The 17650-nt window shown below is 32.3% G+C and overlaps 1 protein-coding gene across 1 annotated transcript in view; it reads left to right on the top strand.

The window, feature by feature from the left end:
* The first annotated feature begins 4211 nt into the window (after window positions 1-4211).
* The window catches only part of LOC106462730 (inosine-5'-monophosphate dehydrogenase 2-like), a 43292-nt gene continuing 29853 nt past the window's right edge, over window positions 4212-17650 (top strand). Inside the window, 5 exon segments of the mRNA XM_013922681.2 lie at window positions 4212-4363; window positions 6659-6707; window positions 8899-9000; window positions 12576-12650; window positions 15554-15760. Of these exon segments, the coding sequence (XP_013778135.1) occupies window positions 4263-4363; window positions 6659-6707; window positions 8899-9000; window positions 12576-12650; window positions 15554-15760 (534 nt within the window). The 5' untranslated portion in view covers window positions 4212-4262.

Genomic DNA, 17650 nt, shown 5'->3' with positions numbered 1-17650 from the left:
TTTTCACCACTTTATGGTTTAGTACCTAAATTCATATCGTGTAAGTTAGTTAATTTATATTATATATTTCTATTAATTATCATAATTTTTCTGTTAAGTTGGATAGTACGTGTCGTACATTTCAATTAATTACATTAAAAAAATTCACATTACTTCGTTAGAATATGCTGCACATTTCACCATGTATCATTATTTTTTTCTTTAACTGTTAAGATTAGTTACCACCGTTGTTCTCTTTTATTGGTCAGAACGTGTCGTACATTTTAACCAAGTATTATTATTTTGTTCTCGAGTTGGTTAAAACGTATGATACGTTTCAGTCATTTCTTATTATTTTACACTCCAGTGGATTAACATATATCTCATTAATTTTTTCTTTTGTGCATTTTATACTTGAATGCATATACGCATATTTTTTTTTTTAATTCCGAACTGTTAGAAGTATTTAATGCTTGCCTAAGTTACATACTGCACTAACACTAACTCGAAGTGATCGTAACAAGCGGCTAGATCTAGGAGAAAACTTTATTCGTTAGACTGGCATGTAGATTAAATTGAAATTTGAGGCTGTGATAATGAAAGTACGCATTTCGCTATGAAAGTAGATATTTTCTAGAGCAATGCCTGGTTTTCTCGTTATCATAAGCTATCTGTCTTGCTTTGCTGGGTTATTCATTATTGTAATTTGTCCATCTTGTGAATAACTCGTTATCCTAAGATATCCATCTCGCTAACCTAAGCTGTCTATCTTGGTGGGTGTACCATTATACCAAATATATCACTTAATAAATGATTACTTTATACTCTTAGTTTTCTTTACTAATTTTTTATCTAAATTCCCATTTTACTAGATATCTAGCTATTCCAAGCCCTTAGTGTTTTGTTGGTAACTTTTTATATATATATTTCCATTTTGCTCGGCAACTTATTATCTAAGCCTTTCGTCTTACTGGGTAACTCGTTAAGTTACCATCTTGCTGGGTAACTTGTCATCTAAGGATCTCAGCCATCAGTCTCGATGAGTAATTTGTTATCTAAGTTTTCCGAATTACTGTATACTGAACCACCAAAAGCTATAGGTCTTGCTGGATTACCAGTCATCTTAAGCTATCCGTCTTGCTGAATAATTTGTTATCTAAGTTTTTCGATTTTGTTGGCCAACTAGTTATCGTAGGCTATCTGTCTTGTTGGGTAACTAGTCACCCTAAGCTATTCGACCTTATGGGTAACTAGTCATCATATGCTATCTCTCTTGCTGGGTGGTTTGTTATCTAAGCTATCCGTCTTTCTAGTTAATTTGTTGTCTGAGTTATCTGTTTTATTGGATAACTTACCTAAATTATCTGTTCTACTGAGTAATTTTATGCTAGCTATCCGAGTTTCTGGGCTAAAATTAATTTAATAAAAGAAAAATAACTTTCGTATTCGATTAACTTTTTAACCGACTAACATTTAATAGAAAATCAATAATTTACCATTTCTCTACATTACTTTAATTTAACGGATTCATTCATGTTTGAGGTAACGTATTCTCCCTGGATTCGTCATGACAGTTAGAGTGATCCACCTATACTATCTTGGTATTGCCCGTGTCTTGCAGGCACAACACATTATGCCAGTGATGTGACTCCTGGCACTCAAACAGCATATATATATATATCACCTACTCCCAAGACTAGTTTTCATACCTGAAGATATGGATCAGACAGCGAATGGAGGTGGAATCTCAACACTTAGTGTACATGGTATGCAAAATATGATAATTTGTGGTTAGTATGGGCTAGATTAAAAACGATTTTTACTGATCATTTTTATTGCTTTCAACACTTGTGTGGTAACATGAATACAGTACATGTGATTAAAGAAATTCAAAGGGTAGGCAAAAGTTTCATCTTGTAGATTATTCGTTGTTGTAAATATCATGAAGAATTATTCATCATTATAATTTTGGTCAGAGAAAAACCCGTAGGTTGGTAAAACCATGTCCACAGCTTCTACTGCATTAAGCGAAATTTTATTGCTTTTACCATACAATGCACATTTGTGACAAGCCTTGAAATATTGGATTTCTCTGTAGAATACTGGTTATAAACTTTTCGTTGAAGAAATAACATTTGGGTTTCAACACCTAGTTTGTGGAGGAGGTCCACTGCATCCTTAAATCCTCTATCCACAATACAACGTCATGTGGTTGTATTCAGGTTCAAATGATTTCGGTGTTCTTTCAAAATAGGTGATGAATAACTGTTATATCATTATTTCGCCTTTTAGTAAAGTATGACAAAGGACTGCTACAATGTACAAAGCAGTGGTTAGAACCGTCATTAGTTTGTCAAGTGACTGCTACAATGTACAAAGCAGTGGTTAGAACCATCATTAGTTTGTCAAGTGACTGCTACAATGTACAAAGCAGTGGTTAGGACCATCATTAGTTTGACAAGTGACTGCTACTTGAGCGTACTGTAACTTCGCCTCTGGAATGCATACTTGGCATGCTTTTTATAAATAAGCATACAAAATTTCGAGTTCTTCTCTTCCTTATGCCCCTTGAAAGCGATAGATGTGGTTTGATATCAATTCTTGGTGGATGAGTATCAAAATTCAAAATACAGAGGAGGAGAGAAATCGCTCACCAAAGCAGACCATTTTTCATTGCTTTCTTTACATCAAAAACATTTTCTAAATCTAGAATTGTAGTAAGGTTGAATAATTCAATATGTAGTTTAACGAGGAAATTCCTCCAACCCGATTCCTTCAGATCTTTCATGGATATTCTTCAAAGATGGAGTCCTAAAAGTGACAATCTAACTGAAACTAGGGACAGCGCAATAAAATTAAAGCTTTTAGTGTGAATTAACTTATGAGACTTATCAAAATCTATTTAAATTAATCTTTTCGCTACTGCCCTTGTATTCCTTAAAATATTAACCACATCCTTTCTCTTACAAATGATAGTTTTTCACCTTTCCTGGCAAGATTAGGGCACAAAATATTCTCTATCTAGTTTACTTTTGCAGTACAGTGATTCATCAGGTATAGCACTATGCACAACAAATACTTGAGTTCGTGTTCCAAAAATGGTAGAAGGGCTGAGTACATTTATCATGTTTGCTGTCCGTTGAAATGAGTATAACGTTTACAATTAAGTCAAGGATGATCCAATAATGGAATGTAGAGGAGAAGCGTAGTTTGCATCAGTTTCACTCTCACGTCGAGAGAGAGATGTCACCAGATGCACAGCGTTGGAAATAATAGTACTTTTAATGACATTAGTTATAACTTACACCAACTTTAGCGGTCGTTTCTTCTCTCTTTTAAAACAACTCAGTCCATATACGCGCCTTTTCCCTTTAGGTCCACTATTTACATAGCTTACGACACATTTCTTCAGCATGACTAAACGATATCTTACTAACATGACTTTAATGTGAGTCACTCGATAAGCATTGTGGCAAATATCTTTGAATACCGACTATATCTATTGAATAAGTTTCTACTACATTGAATGATACGTGGGCTATAAATAAAATTAATATAGATTTATTCAACGGAGACCTTTTGCATGTCCATTTACATCCCAATGTGAAAGGTTTAGAAATTTCGAAATATGAGAAGTAATGTATTATGACACTTCACTACAAAATAGTTTTTATGACAAAATAGCCATGTTTAAATGATATCATATTTTTATAATTATCGCTTCTCATAAGAATGAACAACATGCAATAAATACTGAAGTTGTTTAAAGATGACGCTAACATTAGAAAATGGATGCAAAATAGTAAAAAAAAGAGCTTTACCTAATCATGTTTGAACAAATGGACCTCATTTTTGCTAGAATTTTGTATAGTAGCTCCTTCAAAGGGGAAATAACTTCCACAACAAATATTTATTTTTTGGCCGTCATTTGTATGTGAAGTCCCTATCGTACAGACCTTATTCTTTGCCTTTTATACATGACCATAAGCTGACGATTAAATTAACGTTAGTTAATTAGAAGCAACTTAAACATGCAATGTAAATGATTACATAAAAAAAGTGAGTTGCTGTAACGTAGTAATTAAAGAATCTCTTCAGAATCATTTGATACTAACGCTACTTAGTTGATGCCATTTTATTGGACGAAAGAGCAATCCACATGACTAATCAGAGTCAATGAACAGCTGTAAACGAGATTAATATAGAACGGAAGGATGTATAAAGTGAAATAACGTGAGTAGATGGTTGTAGAAAATGGTGAATTGTTATTAAATTAATTACTAATGGCTGATAATAAGTTGAGTGACGAGGGACGACAAAGGTTCGGTTATGACGGACTTTCAGGAGAGGAACTTTTTAGAACTGGAGATGGGCTGACATTTAAGTAAGAATAATGTTCAGTGTTGTTTCTATGGCAGTTTTATTGAAGTGATACATCTATATTAATTCAAATGGTAATTCTTCCTTTTGTGTTTGATTTACACGACGATATTATAAACCAATGTTATTAACATTATACATTGTGCTAGTTGTTTGAACCTAAAAAATTACGGTTTTACCTCAATTGATTTAACACTATATATAGAAATAATTTAGTAACTGTTTTGGTTAATGCAACTGTTTTTAAATTAATTTGTGTTGAATATAATATATTCTCGAGAAGACGATCAAATCCAACTAATAATAGGAGATTTTGGGTCCACGAAAAAACCCATAAAAAACACTTACTTTGTATTAATAAAAGAAGAATAAATAATGACGTAATATGTTGTGAACAGATTGGATCTTTAACACAAAACAAAATTATGTTTTAATATGTATAAGATATTGTTGATTAGGCTGTTTTATATCTAATTAATTAGCAAGGTTTCTGTTTAGAAGTGAATGAGAACAACTCATTATTGGGCTACTCCGTTTAATTTAAATAAGAAATTCGATATTGTTAGGCAGACTGTTTCATATCTAATAAATTAGCAATGTTTCTCTTTAGAGATGGACAAGAACTAGTCTGTTGATTGGTTTATAGGTTTCAAATAACACTCTAGATACTGTTGAGCTGGCTCTTTGGTCACAAATGAATTAGGAATATTCCTGTTTAGAGATGGATAAGAACTAGCCTGTTGATTGGTTTATAGGTTTCAAATAACAGTTTAGATACTATTGAGCTGGCTCTTTGGTCACAAATGAATTAGGAATTATAACTTTTTGAAATTATTGTATATTAGCTATCGAATGAGAATTTCAAACAAATCGCCCTGAGCGGGATTCGAACTCTTATAGAATAACAGAAACTAACTGGTGATCGTTTCTGTTATACAGTGGACTGGCTATCTGTGCTGTTCCCACCAGTGGTATTGAAACCCGATTTTTTGGCATTATAAGCCACCAAGGGGCACTAGCGATCGATATCCTCAATGTCTTCTAAGTGATCAGATGCCATCCCATCGACAAAAAATCAAACAATTATGAAAATCAGATTCAATTATTTTTCCGACTTTCCTGACATATCAAACGAATATCGTTCTTTCTTTGGTTGGTTTTGTTCTGAATTTCGCGCAAAGCAACACGAAGGCTATCTGCGTTAGCCATCCCTAATTTAGCAGTGAAATATTAGAGGGAAGGCAGCTAGTCATCAACACCCAACGCCAACTCTTTTACCAACGAATAATAGGATTGACCGAAACTTTATAACGCCCGCACAGCTGTAAGGGCGAGCATGTTTGGTGGAACCGTGATTCGAACTCGCGACCCGCAAAATGCGAGTCGAACGCCCTAACCACCTGGCCATGATCTCGTGTGTTAATTTAAATATAACATTTTTATTCCTGTAAAAGAATCAGATCATTAGGCTTGGTATTCGCCTAATCTCCTTGCCACTTAGAGAAGAGTAAAGTTTATAACTCACTTGAGTGCCTCACATCTTCCCGAAAGGGGAACTATGAAAAACAACATTATTTTGAAATTTTGACCTTTCAACTAAAGGTGTGGAAAACATAAAGTATGACCCCGTTAAGTTTCAGATAATAGTTTATATATTGTTTTTGCAGGTTATTTCATAACTAACGAAATAATAGTATTTTCTTTTAGAAATGGATAAAAACTAGTTTTCTCCTTAGCTTTTAATTTTAAACAACAGTTTGTACATTGTTCGTTTCTTTATTGAATTTCACATAAAGCGACTCGAAGGCTACTCGTGCTAGCCGTATTTAATTCAGATAGAACAGAGGGAAGTCAATAACACCTAATGCCAGCTCTTGGCCTACTCTTTACCAACGAAAAGTAGGATTGACCGTCACATTATAACGCTCCTACGACAATGGGCGAGCATGTTCGGTAATGGGATTGGAACTCATGGTCCGGAGAGTGCGATTCGAGCACCCTAACCACCAGACATGCCATACCTCGCACGTTGTTGTTGGGGGGGGGGGTCGCTTCTTTGTTTCTTAACTAACGAATTAGCAATATTTCTGCTTAGAGATCAATAAGACTAGTCTGTTTCTTGGTTTTAATTTTCAAAAATCAGATTAGGCACATATTTTGAAATAAAACCTCTAACAGAAAACTTCATATCAAAAAATGTGAGAAAAACATTTTACATAAATAAATTATATAAATGATTTTAAGGTGTTACGTTTATGATAAGATGTGGTTAATTTTTTGCAATGTTAAATTATTTCAGTGACTTTCTTATTCTTCCTGGCTACATTGACTTTACTTCAGATGATGTGGTAAGTAAAGTTACTTCTCAACTCTAAAAAAATGTGCTAACTGATATGAAAGTAAACCAGGTAAAGAGTGTAAACTAACTGTTTTAACTACCCTGTCATATATACAGGTTAGTACAGATTGTGCTTCAATATAGAAATTAGTGTTCAACGGACGGTTGAGTACGTTATATTAATAATATTTTGAATACTAAAATCAGCAACTCACGTGAAAGCCAGAGTTGATATGAGGCAGTGGTGGAACGGATTGTATCAGAACTATATTTTTACAGTAATTCTCGATTCATAAGTAATGTGGTAAAACTGAAGATTGATAGCTTTTGGAAAGTTATGTGACAGTTCTTTCAGATGTAAATTATCAATACACTCATATCATAAAGGTATGTTCAGACCAGGAATTTTACAATTTACAAGATGAGGGTAACTTTTGTACATAATTTTTATGAAAAATAAAGTAATATGGCCCAACTTGGACACCAGGACCGTCTTGAAAGAGACCAGCAACAATTCGTACCCCAGTCGTGGTATGCACAATGCGGCATTTTTTAACAGGCGAGAATTCACAAACAAAAAGGTCAGTGGCAAAAGCCATCCATGTTCCACAGGCAACAGAACACATCATAATTAAGAAGGATCTTCGCCTGGAGAAGCGACACAAATTATGTGTACACAAGCTGCTTCCACGACATATCAGTTCAGCCGTCACATACCTCAAACAGCTGAAGAATGAAATGGGTATTCATGCTATTCCATACGAAGACATACCTGTCAACTTGATCGATACAGCACTTATAGATTTCTCTGGGATTAAACTGTTGAAACGGGTGCTTGGAAACTGTTGTTCTGGTACACACGATGGATTAGGAAACCATGCAGGAAGGAATGGTGAGCTCTGAACACGACAGCCTTACGTCGGAGAATTTTGCAACGGAAACTATGCTGCAGGTCTACTTTCAAGAGGCATTGTTGTCAGATAGATCTTGGCGTGACATGGTAACGTGGACTGCAAGAATGTGATGAAGTTCTAAAATAGTTTTATTATAACGTAATCAACCTCCTTTTTTAAACTTGTACATATTGTTGCATTTGAACGTTGTAGTATTTTTACATGTGAGGTGGGAGTTTTTGCTTATAGATTGATTTGATAATAAGAACTTGAAATATTTCTGTATTTGTATCTAAGACTTGTGTTGTCAATACTCAGGTTTACAGTTTAAATTTAAAGTTTTTAGTAAATATGTTTAAATTTGGAGCATCTTTGTATATTCACCTGATAAATGTCGGGATGAATTTATATTTTTCATCTGTTACGAAAACTTATGTTTGCAGTTTAAAGGGGGGGTGGGGGTGTTTATTGTATTTATAGACGAGGTTTTTTGCTGTAATTGGAATGACCTACATTTTATATTGGGAGTGTTTTTGAATTAGTAGTGGAAATTTAATTTTACTTGGAATGATTTAGGTTTCTGGAAACACTGTTTGATATTTAGCCTTACTTGAAATGACGTCTAATTTAAAATGAGAGCGATTCTTGAATCAGTAGTTGGGATTTTTGTTGTACATGCATAAATCTACTGTTTAATTTGGGAATGTTTCTTTAATTTGAATTTGATTTTTTTTGCAGTTCTCGGATAGATTTACAAATTCAATTTTAAAGTTTATATGTTTGCTCTAATTGGGATAATCTACTTTATAAACCTACATTGTTCTTGTGTAATATTTTATTGTAGTTTTTTTCAGAATATGTTATTGTGTGGAATCATGTTTTATCAATAATTTGCTCCTTTATATTTAAATATCATATCTTAAACGGTAACTACTCATCTGCCCTCCCAGTGGCACAGCGGTACGTCTGCGGACTTACAACGCTAGAAACTGGGTTTCGATACCCGTGGTGGGCAGAGCACAGATTGTGTAGCTTTGTGCATAACTACAAACAAACTACTCATCTCTCTATAATTCTTTAACTGGACTTTGTGGAAAATAACATGATCTAACATATTTTTTTATAAGGAATACTTATTTTACAGTTTTGATTCAACTACATTAAATTGTTCTGTAGTTATGAATATTTTTTAAATAAAACATTTGCTTACTGGTAAATATGTTTTGCCATGTAAACGTAATTTTATATTTTGAGCTCTGATTTATGCTCGTCTTTACTTATAATATTTGATGCAATATTTTTCCATAGGATATTACCACCCTTTTGACTAAGAAACTTGCATTGACAGCTCCTTTGGTGTCATCCCCGATGGACACAGTGACTGAGTCTGACATGGCTATAGCAATGGCTGTAAGTAAGCACACAATGTGGCATCTGTAAAACAAAAAGCTAGTCATTTGAACATATTTAGCTATTAAAAACTTTTACTTCAATAAGAGTAAAAAGGTTTATATTGAAGTAAAAAATATAGAATTACTTCATAGCTCATGAATTAAAAATAATAAAGTTGATTACAATATATTTTCCATTCATGAGTAAACATTGCACACTAAAGAAAAGAACCGTACAAATTCAACAAAAGTATACAGCACTGACTTAATTACTTACTAAATAACTGATTAACTCTAACTGACCCACTATTTATTCTCTCATTAACACACTTGTATTTATATATATATTACACCAATGTTTCCCAAAGTGTGGGGCGCACCCTCCCAGGGAGGTGCAAGTGATCTCTTATCCATTGTGCAATAATGCAAAGTTGAGTGTTTTAATATATTTTTTATTACTGAAAAGAATAAGTAATTACTACAACACATATATAATTTTAATGTGTATCCTTGTATTATATCATGTCACTTAACTCACTCTTTCCCTCACTTAAAAAAGAGAGGGGCACGCGCAAGGAACTATATTTATTAAAGAGGGGGTGTGGATGATAGATGTTTGGGAAACCCTGTATTACACTATTTCTCCCCAACTCTTCCAAACATTTGAGACGCTACTTGCTCAACACATCGTTGTTACATCATAACAAACTCTCTCTGGCGAACAATAGATTTAAATAAATTATTATTATGCTACATGGTCAACCCGTCTGAACTATTAAGGGACCACAACTTGACAAATCACAAAGGAAAGAAATATATATTTTTTTCTCATATTCATACCAGTCCTCGAGGAGAAACTTCGAAGAAAAATGAATAAACTTAACATCACCATAGTTTTCATAAGATCTCCTTCACAACGCAATATTCTTATGAAAGCATAATTCAAAGTTTCAAATCCTCTCTCAAAGAACACGGTTTATATTTCTCAGCGTGAGTGTAGTAAGCAATACATTGAAGAAACACAATGCTCGTTATAGGTAAAATTCAAGGAACACTAAAGACACATTAAAAACTGTGCTACAAACACATCGGCTGGAACCTTTCACGTTCAGAAAACGACCACCTAATATACTCTAAAAAACGGAAAAATAATAGACAGAGAAGAAAACACCAAATGAGGAAAAATAAAGGAATCTATCACCATCAAGCACAAAACTGTGGACCACCAGCGGGTATTAATCAAAACAATGGGCTCCGCATGGCCAGGTGGTTAGGGCGCTTGACTCGCAGTCTGAGGGTCGCAGGTTTGAATCCCCGTCACAACAAACATGCTCGCTCTTTCAGCCGTGGGGGCGTTATAATGTGACGGTCAATCCCACTATTCGTTGGTAAAAGAGTAGCCCAAGAGTTGGCGGTGGGTGGTGATGACTAGCTGCCTTCCCTCTAGTCTTACACTGCTAAATTAGGGACGGCTGACGCAGATAGCCCTCGTGTAGCTTTGCGCGAAATTCAAAAACAAACAAACAAACCATTCTTAAATTACAATAAAATATTTACTTAATAAGCTACTTTATAAAGATAAAATACCGTGAGACTGGGAACAGTCTCATACATTCTACATGTTTAGACTTCTTATTGCGTCATAATAAGGAAAGTAACATTTCGCAAGAGTTAAGACTTTTATATACTTTTTCAAAAACAACATGATAACATTTACATACAAATATAATTTCAATAATTTCACGCCATCTATTAACAACATTATCCTCTGTTCTTTCACCCTTATTTAATACGTTAAAGTTATTTTTACTATATTTAATTAGTTCTATAGATTCACAGATATTATTAGCTTTAATGATCGATCGCATGGTTTAACAAAATAACAGTTTTTTCCCCCATTTAATCATTTATTTAGTTTCATTAATAGGTTCAGCTAAAGGTGAGATCTTTGTATTACTACTTTCAATATTTCTTTTATGCTCATTTATTCTGTATTTGAAATTTCTTTTGGTCTGTCTTATACAAATATTCCCACATTCATATGTTATTTTGTATATACGAGGTTTGTTTTTCATTAAATCAATTTTATTTTAAGGTATATTAAGAATCTGGCTAACCTCAATCATCGGTTAATAAATCGGAAAGACAATTTGTTATTTTCTAAATTGTTGCATTATTTGACAATATAAACCAGATGTAAATGATAATAGAAACCTCTCTTTCTTAATTTTTTCAGTGAGTGGTTTGAGGTAATATTTTATCCCCGTTTTTTTTCTTTTTTTTTACTCTTCAACAATATCACGATTAAAACTTCTTTCTACTGCTGCATACTTGATTAATAGTAAATCTCCTTGTTAAAAAAAATCAGTCTCATCGTATTTTATCTTTATACACTGTTAGTGTTATTTAAAATTTACACAAAACGATATATATTTGTCATAGTGATATGTGTCACCAGGTGGTTCTATATATACTCATGTAACGTAGTTTGAAAGTTATATGCAAAATGAAAATGGTATATTTTAACGTTTTGTGCTACCAGGTGGTTCTTTTAGCAGTCATGTAACATCGTTTGAAAGTTACAGACAACATTATTTGTCATTTAATACACTGATAGTGATAAACAGGTATCAACAGTCGGTCCTCTTTAAAATTTAATACAACTTCAATATTTTAGGAGAATATGATTTGTTGTTTGACATAGCGATATGTTACTATCTTACCATTATAACTTATACTGGGTTATACTTATAGTTTTAGTTGTTACCAGATGAATTTCTTTACATTCTAAAATAGGGCTAACCCATGTCATATAAATGAAGATGCAGCAAATATTTCTATTGGCAGTGGTATAGGAAGGAGTTGCAAAGTGGGGTGCTTGGCTAGACATTCAGAATTTACTATGAGAGATTGAAAGTATAAGGAACAGCTTTTAGCAGTGTTGCGTCAGCGAGGTCACGTGACTAGTATCACGCCACTTCTTTCTCGAACGTTCGTGAATTGTCGGGAGATTACTAGATTGGGGATAGTTGGTTTATATAAGATGGCCACAACGTGACGGGACAATGTGTAGGTAATGAGTAATTGAACTGTAGTCAGAGAGTGTGTAATTGAACGGAGTATTGTTGAAGTCGAGCTCGTGAGTTATAGCGTTTGTTATAGAGCGACTGTTGAAATTAAGTGTATCATAAAGTTGTATTCGGAAAGAATAAACCAGTTTTATTTAAGAAAGGACTTGTGTCGCTAATGTTTCGTCGGAACGGAGTTACGGAAAATTAACTAACGAACGGAAACGTAACAGCAGCTTCTGTGCCAATCTAGGGGTTCTGAGGGCATGCCACCTAAAAAATTAATATGATAATATAATTTACAGCTGCTATATAACTGAAATATATAAAAGTCTGGGTGCTACAGCGCCTCCAGCTCTAACATCTCTGAGAACTAATATTTTCATTTTTCCATAATTTTTTATTTTATTCTTTGTACTTTCTTAGAAAAAAACGTTTGAAGAAAGTTCTTGTTTATATATTATTTCTCTAGTTTTATGTTAACACAAGAGGAAGAAATAGGATTATCTCAGTTTCTTTTGTTTAGTTGTGTGGAGGAATTGGTTTCATTCACCATAACTTCAGTGCTGACTTTCAAGCTGCTGAAGTGCATAAGGTAAAGGTAAGTATCATAAAGAGCAGTTGGAGACTAGATTAACATTTTATTTATTTATTTAATAGTGCTTCTGAAACATATAGAGTTTAAAAATGTGGGTTTCAACTAGTTATTGTACAGATATTTTTGTTTGGGTTTGACTGATATACAGAAATAGGGTACATTATATTAAAATGATTTTGCACTTCATGTTTTCTGTGATGTGCAGTCATGCTCTATCTGACAACTATGCATCTTGACAATAGCCTAGCTGCAGTGTAGTTTCTATTGAAAAAGGATCTGTAGTAAGGTTGTCATGTTCAAAGAACACCCTTTCTCCCTGAAACTTTTCATAATCCATCAAATGTATGAGGATGATGGTTTCTTAGTGCTCATTTGAATAGCCCTCTACATGACATATGTGGTAGTTAAACTAGTATGTCTTGGAAGCAACTTTCTTTATATTTCCAGTAATTCAAATTGTTCCATATTCTTTATTTTCCAGTTAATACAGTTAAGGACACGAGATATCTTCTTGGAAATTCTAAGTCCCTGATGTGAACAGATTCTTATGATCTGAGTGTATGAATATTTTGCATGTGAAAGAGTTGTTAATACCCCTTTTGAAAAATGATAAATTTTTGGTGACATCATACTACTTATGGAATGCCAAACAATATAAAAATGTTGTTCTTTTACTGTGACTTTATATTGGCCAGTGGCATATTTAATGTTGGTGCAATTGGAGCAATGCACTGATGAACCCATTGTGTTGTGGACCCCCACAGTAATGCAAAAAAAAACTTATAAATTTCTGTACCTGTAGCTAATCAGTATGGATGGGCCCCCTAAGAAAATGGTATCAAGTAGTTGGAAGTGTTAAAAATGCCTCTGATATTGGCCGTGGTTGTTACATGACTTGCAGATTTGAATGTTGAAAATCATTTTAATATAACATACTCAGTTCTCTGTATTTGATTTAATTGGACTGACCAGACCTAAGGTTGCAGAAACTGATAATTGTTTAGGTAATCTCTGATTTTGAGCAAAGTAATAGTTTTAGGATGAATTGGAATGGGGATCCATGAAGTTAGTGTTTATTGTTAGAATCTACATAACCATGTCTCTGTTTTAAACCATAAAGGTATTTCCTGTTTAATCAACGACATCTTAAGTTTTGTTAGAATTCATATAACCTATGGTTCTTGTCAGAGAAACATGAGTTTTTTTTTTTTGAGATCCATGAAACCTGTGCTTCTTGTTGGAATCTATGAATTATATTTTCATTATAATTCATTAAATTTCTGCTTTCTTTTCAAATATATAAATTTATACTTCTCTTTAGATCTATAAAATCTGTGCTCTTTCTTCGAATCTATAAAATCCATTTGTTGTTGAGACCATGAAACCCATTTTTTAATCTTTGAAATCTATGTTTTGTGTTGGAATTTAAGAAATATATTTATTGTCGAAAACAACAAAGCATATTGTTACTATTGGAATCCAGTTTTTTTTTGCTCTTGTGATCCATAAAACACATTTTTTTTGTTTAAATTCATAAAATCTGTGGTTTTTTGTCTGAATCCTAGGAACTTCCATTTCCTCTTATTGTCCACGAAACTTGTCTTTCCCAAGTGAAGTTACTGGCTTATTTGGTTAATGTGCATTTTAATAAAATATCTTATTTCAGTTTTAAGTTTTTAATCCTTAGTTTTCATATTTATACCATCTGAGAATCATTTGGTGACTGAATTTCACTGTGTATGCTTAATTATTATGGAAAAGTATAAAATATGACAGTTTATCTTCCTTTATTCCATAAGTTGTTACTTTCTCCTCATTGTGCCATAACTGTTTGCTAAAGGGTTTTTGACTGTGATTAATAGCTGACTCAAACTTATTGAAAAATAGAACTTCATTAAAATAAATCACATGGTGAATGCTTACTGACAATTTTGCAAGCCCATTACAACAATTTCTTGTGGTTCTGTGTTTTCCTAGATATTAAAAACAAGTAATTTTTAATTACTTAACAGTTCATTTCTTTAATTCACAATGCAGCTTCCCAGAATAATCATGAACTTTTTTTTTTCATTTTTTTAAAATTCAGAAATGCTTGGATTAATAAATATTCATTTAATTCATTCAGTACTTCAAGTAATGACATCAAATGACTATTAAGGAAAATTGTAACAGATAATTTCAAACATATTAATGGTTATTAATGCTGAAAAACAACAAATATGTTTAAAAACTTGTTAAAAGAAAGCTTTACAAACTAGTAATATGACAGGCTTCTACACAATAACACTTTTGATTATTAACTCATTATAATTTTTGATATTTCAACTCTTGAAGAAATGGATTTAAACTCTGGAAACATGTCACATCTAATGACTATAGGTTTGATCTCTTGAAGTATGTCACACAAAATGAATAAGAGTTTTAAATTCTTGAAATGTGGCACACACACAGTTAATATGGGTTTAAACACTTGAAACGTGTCACACATGATGAATGCAGGTTTAAACATTTAAGACATGTCATGCACATTGAATACATATTTTAACATTTGAAATATATAAAACACAGTGAAAAAATGAATGCAGATATTAACTCTTAAAATGTAACAAGTAATGAATGGAAATAATCTCCATTCTTAAAGGCCCTCCCCTGTGGCACAGCAGTATGTCTGTGGACTTACGATGCTAGAAACTAGGTTTCGACACCTGTGGTGGGCAGATCACAGATAGCCCATGGTGTAGTTTTGTGCTTAATTACAACCAACCACTCTTAAATATTTACAACTGCACACTGTCTGATTTTTCCTGTATTCATAATGGCTAGAAAGTAATACTTTCTGAACTTAGAAATGGCTGCTATTATAAAGTAAGCTTGTATAAAAAGTTACACTAATTTTAATTTTTCAGAAGTACAAGCATGGATTTATTCAAGATCCTGTGATTTTATGTTCAAATGACAAAGTGAAAGATGTACTTGAAGTCAAGAAAAAATATGGTTTTTGTGGAATCCCAATTACTGAAAATGGGAAGGTTGGTGGAAAACTGGTTGGTATGGTGACATCCCGTGATATTGACTTCATGGAGGAAGATATGCTGGACTTACCTGTTTATAAGGTAATAACTAGTAATATCTTTTTCAAATCTGTATCCTCCAGGTGGAAAGATTGATGGGAAACCAGTTGATATAGTAACTTTATGGAGAAAGATATGCTAGACGTACTCTTGATAAAATGATAACTTATATATATCTCTAACTTTGCTCTTAAACACAAACAAATGAAGCTCTAAGGTAACAACTTCAATGTATTTATAAAACCCATAAGATAACATCTATCCTAACAATGAAACCATCATTTAGTTTATTACAAAATTCTCTGAAGGAACATATTCTTGGCTTGTGTATTTAGGATAGTAAATGTATCTTTTATAGTTTACTGTTAAACATACGAGTGTCATACTCATTAATTTCTTAAAGAATATTGGTAACATTTCTAACATTATTGTTAAAAAATAATTAATTACAATTTTTTTTTTACTGTGAAAATTATGTTCTTAGTTATTTTTATAAATAGATTAAATCATAAGTTATTTTAATAAATAGATTAAATCATAAGTTATTTTAATAAATAGATTAAACATAAGTTATTTTAATAAATAAATTAAATCATAAGTTATTTTTATAAATAGATTAAATCATACCTCTTAGTTAATTCTTGAAAATATGTACCAATAAGAGCTAGTTCTCAATAATATTTTAAAAAGGAATTGAGTTGTGCTTCTTAGTTAGTTGATGATGACAAAACCTTGTCGAAACATTGTACATTTGCTATTATGTTAAACTTATATTAAAGTTTTTCTTCATTACCCATTCAAGCCGTCTCCAAGCATTATTAGTCTCAAAGTGGGTTCCTCATAATCGAATTTTCAGTTAGTTGTTAAAATTAATTGAGTTATGCTTCTTTGTTAGTTGTTAAAATTATGACTTTGTACATTTATTAGTTACTTTTAAAATGAACTGAGTCTAAGTTGTTGAAACATGTGCTGTAACAGTTCTTAGTTATTTTTAAAATGAATCAAGTCATATCTTTTAGATAGCTGTGGAAATCATGCACTGGTGAGGGTTCTTAGATATTTTCTAAGAGAAATTGACTCATATCTCTTAGCTACTTGTTTAAAAGTATGGACTGGTGACAGTTCTTAGTTATTTCTTAAAATAAATTTAGTCATACTTTTAAGATAGTTGTGTAAATTATGTTCTTAGTTATTTTTGAAAAAATGAATTAAATCATATACATTACTTAGTTTTGAATTATGTTCTGTGGACAGTTTCTAGTCATTCTTAATTTGAATTAATTAAGTCATACCTCCTAGCTAGTTGTTGAAACTGTGGACTGCTAAATTAATTAAGTCATACTTCTTAGTTAGTGGTTGAAATTAAGTGCTGGTAACAGGTCTTAGTTATGTTTTAAAAATGAATTAAGTCCTATTTTTTACATAGATGTGAAAAATATGAAATGTTGACAGTTGTTAGCAATTTATAGAAATGATTTGAGTATTAGTTAATAGGTGAAAATATGTACTGTTGACAGTTCTCAGTTATTTTCTAAATAGACTAAGTCTTACCTCTTGCTTAGTTGGGAAAATAATGGACTGGTGACAGCACTTAGTTTTTGATGTTAAATGAATTAAGTGATATATCTTAGCTATTTACTAAAATTATGTATTGGTGACATTTTCTACTTATTTTTAAATTGAATTACCGTACTTTTCGGTGTATAAGACACTTTTTTCTCCAAAATCTGATGTCAAAATCTGCTTGCGTCCTATACACCGAAGGTATGAATAATATATATGTATATATATATATACGATATACACAAACCATGTGTAGATATATTTAAATAGGCATGCATAATTTAGTTCAATTGAATGTGTTATTTATAACAATAGTAGTTTTTTTCTTTTAAAAACATAACTATTTATAATGCTCCCTAAATAATAAAC

This window comes from Limulus polyphemus, unplaced genomic scaffold (genome assembly GCF_000517525.1).
Source record: "Limulus polyphemus unplaced genomic scaffold, Limulus_polyphemus-2.1.2 Scaffold47, whole genome shotgun sequence".
NCBI classification, from domain to species: domain Eukaryota; kingdom Metazoa; phylum Arthropoda; class Merostomata; order Xiphosura; family Limulidae; genus Limulus; species Limulus polyphemus.
The sequence above is the reverse complement of the archived record's forward strand: the minus strand, read 5'-3'. Positions and strand labels throughout refer to the sequence as shown.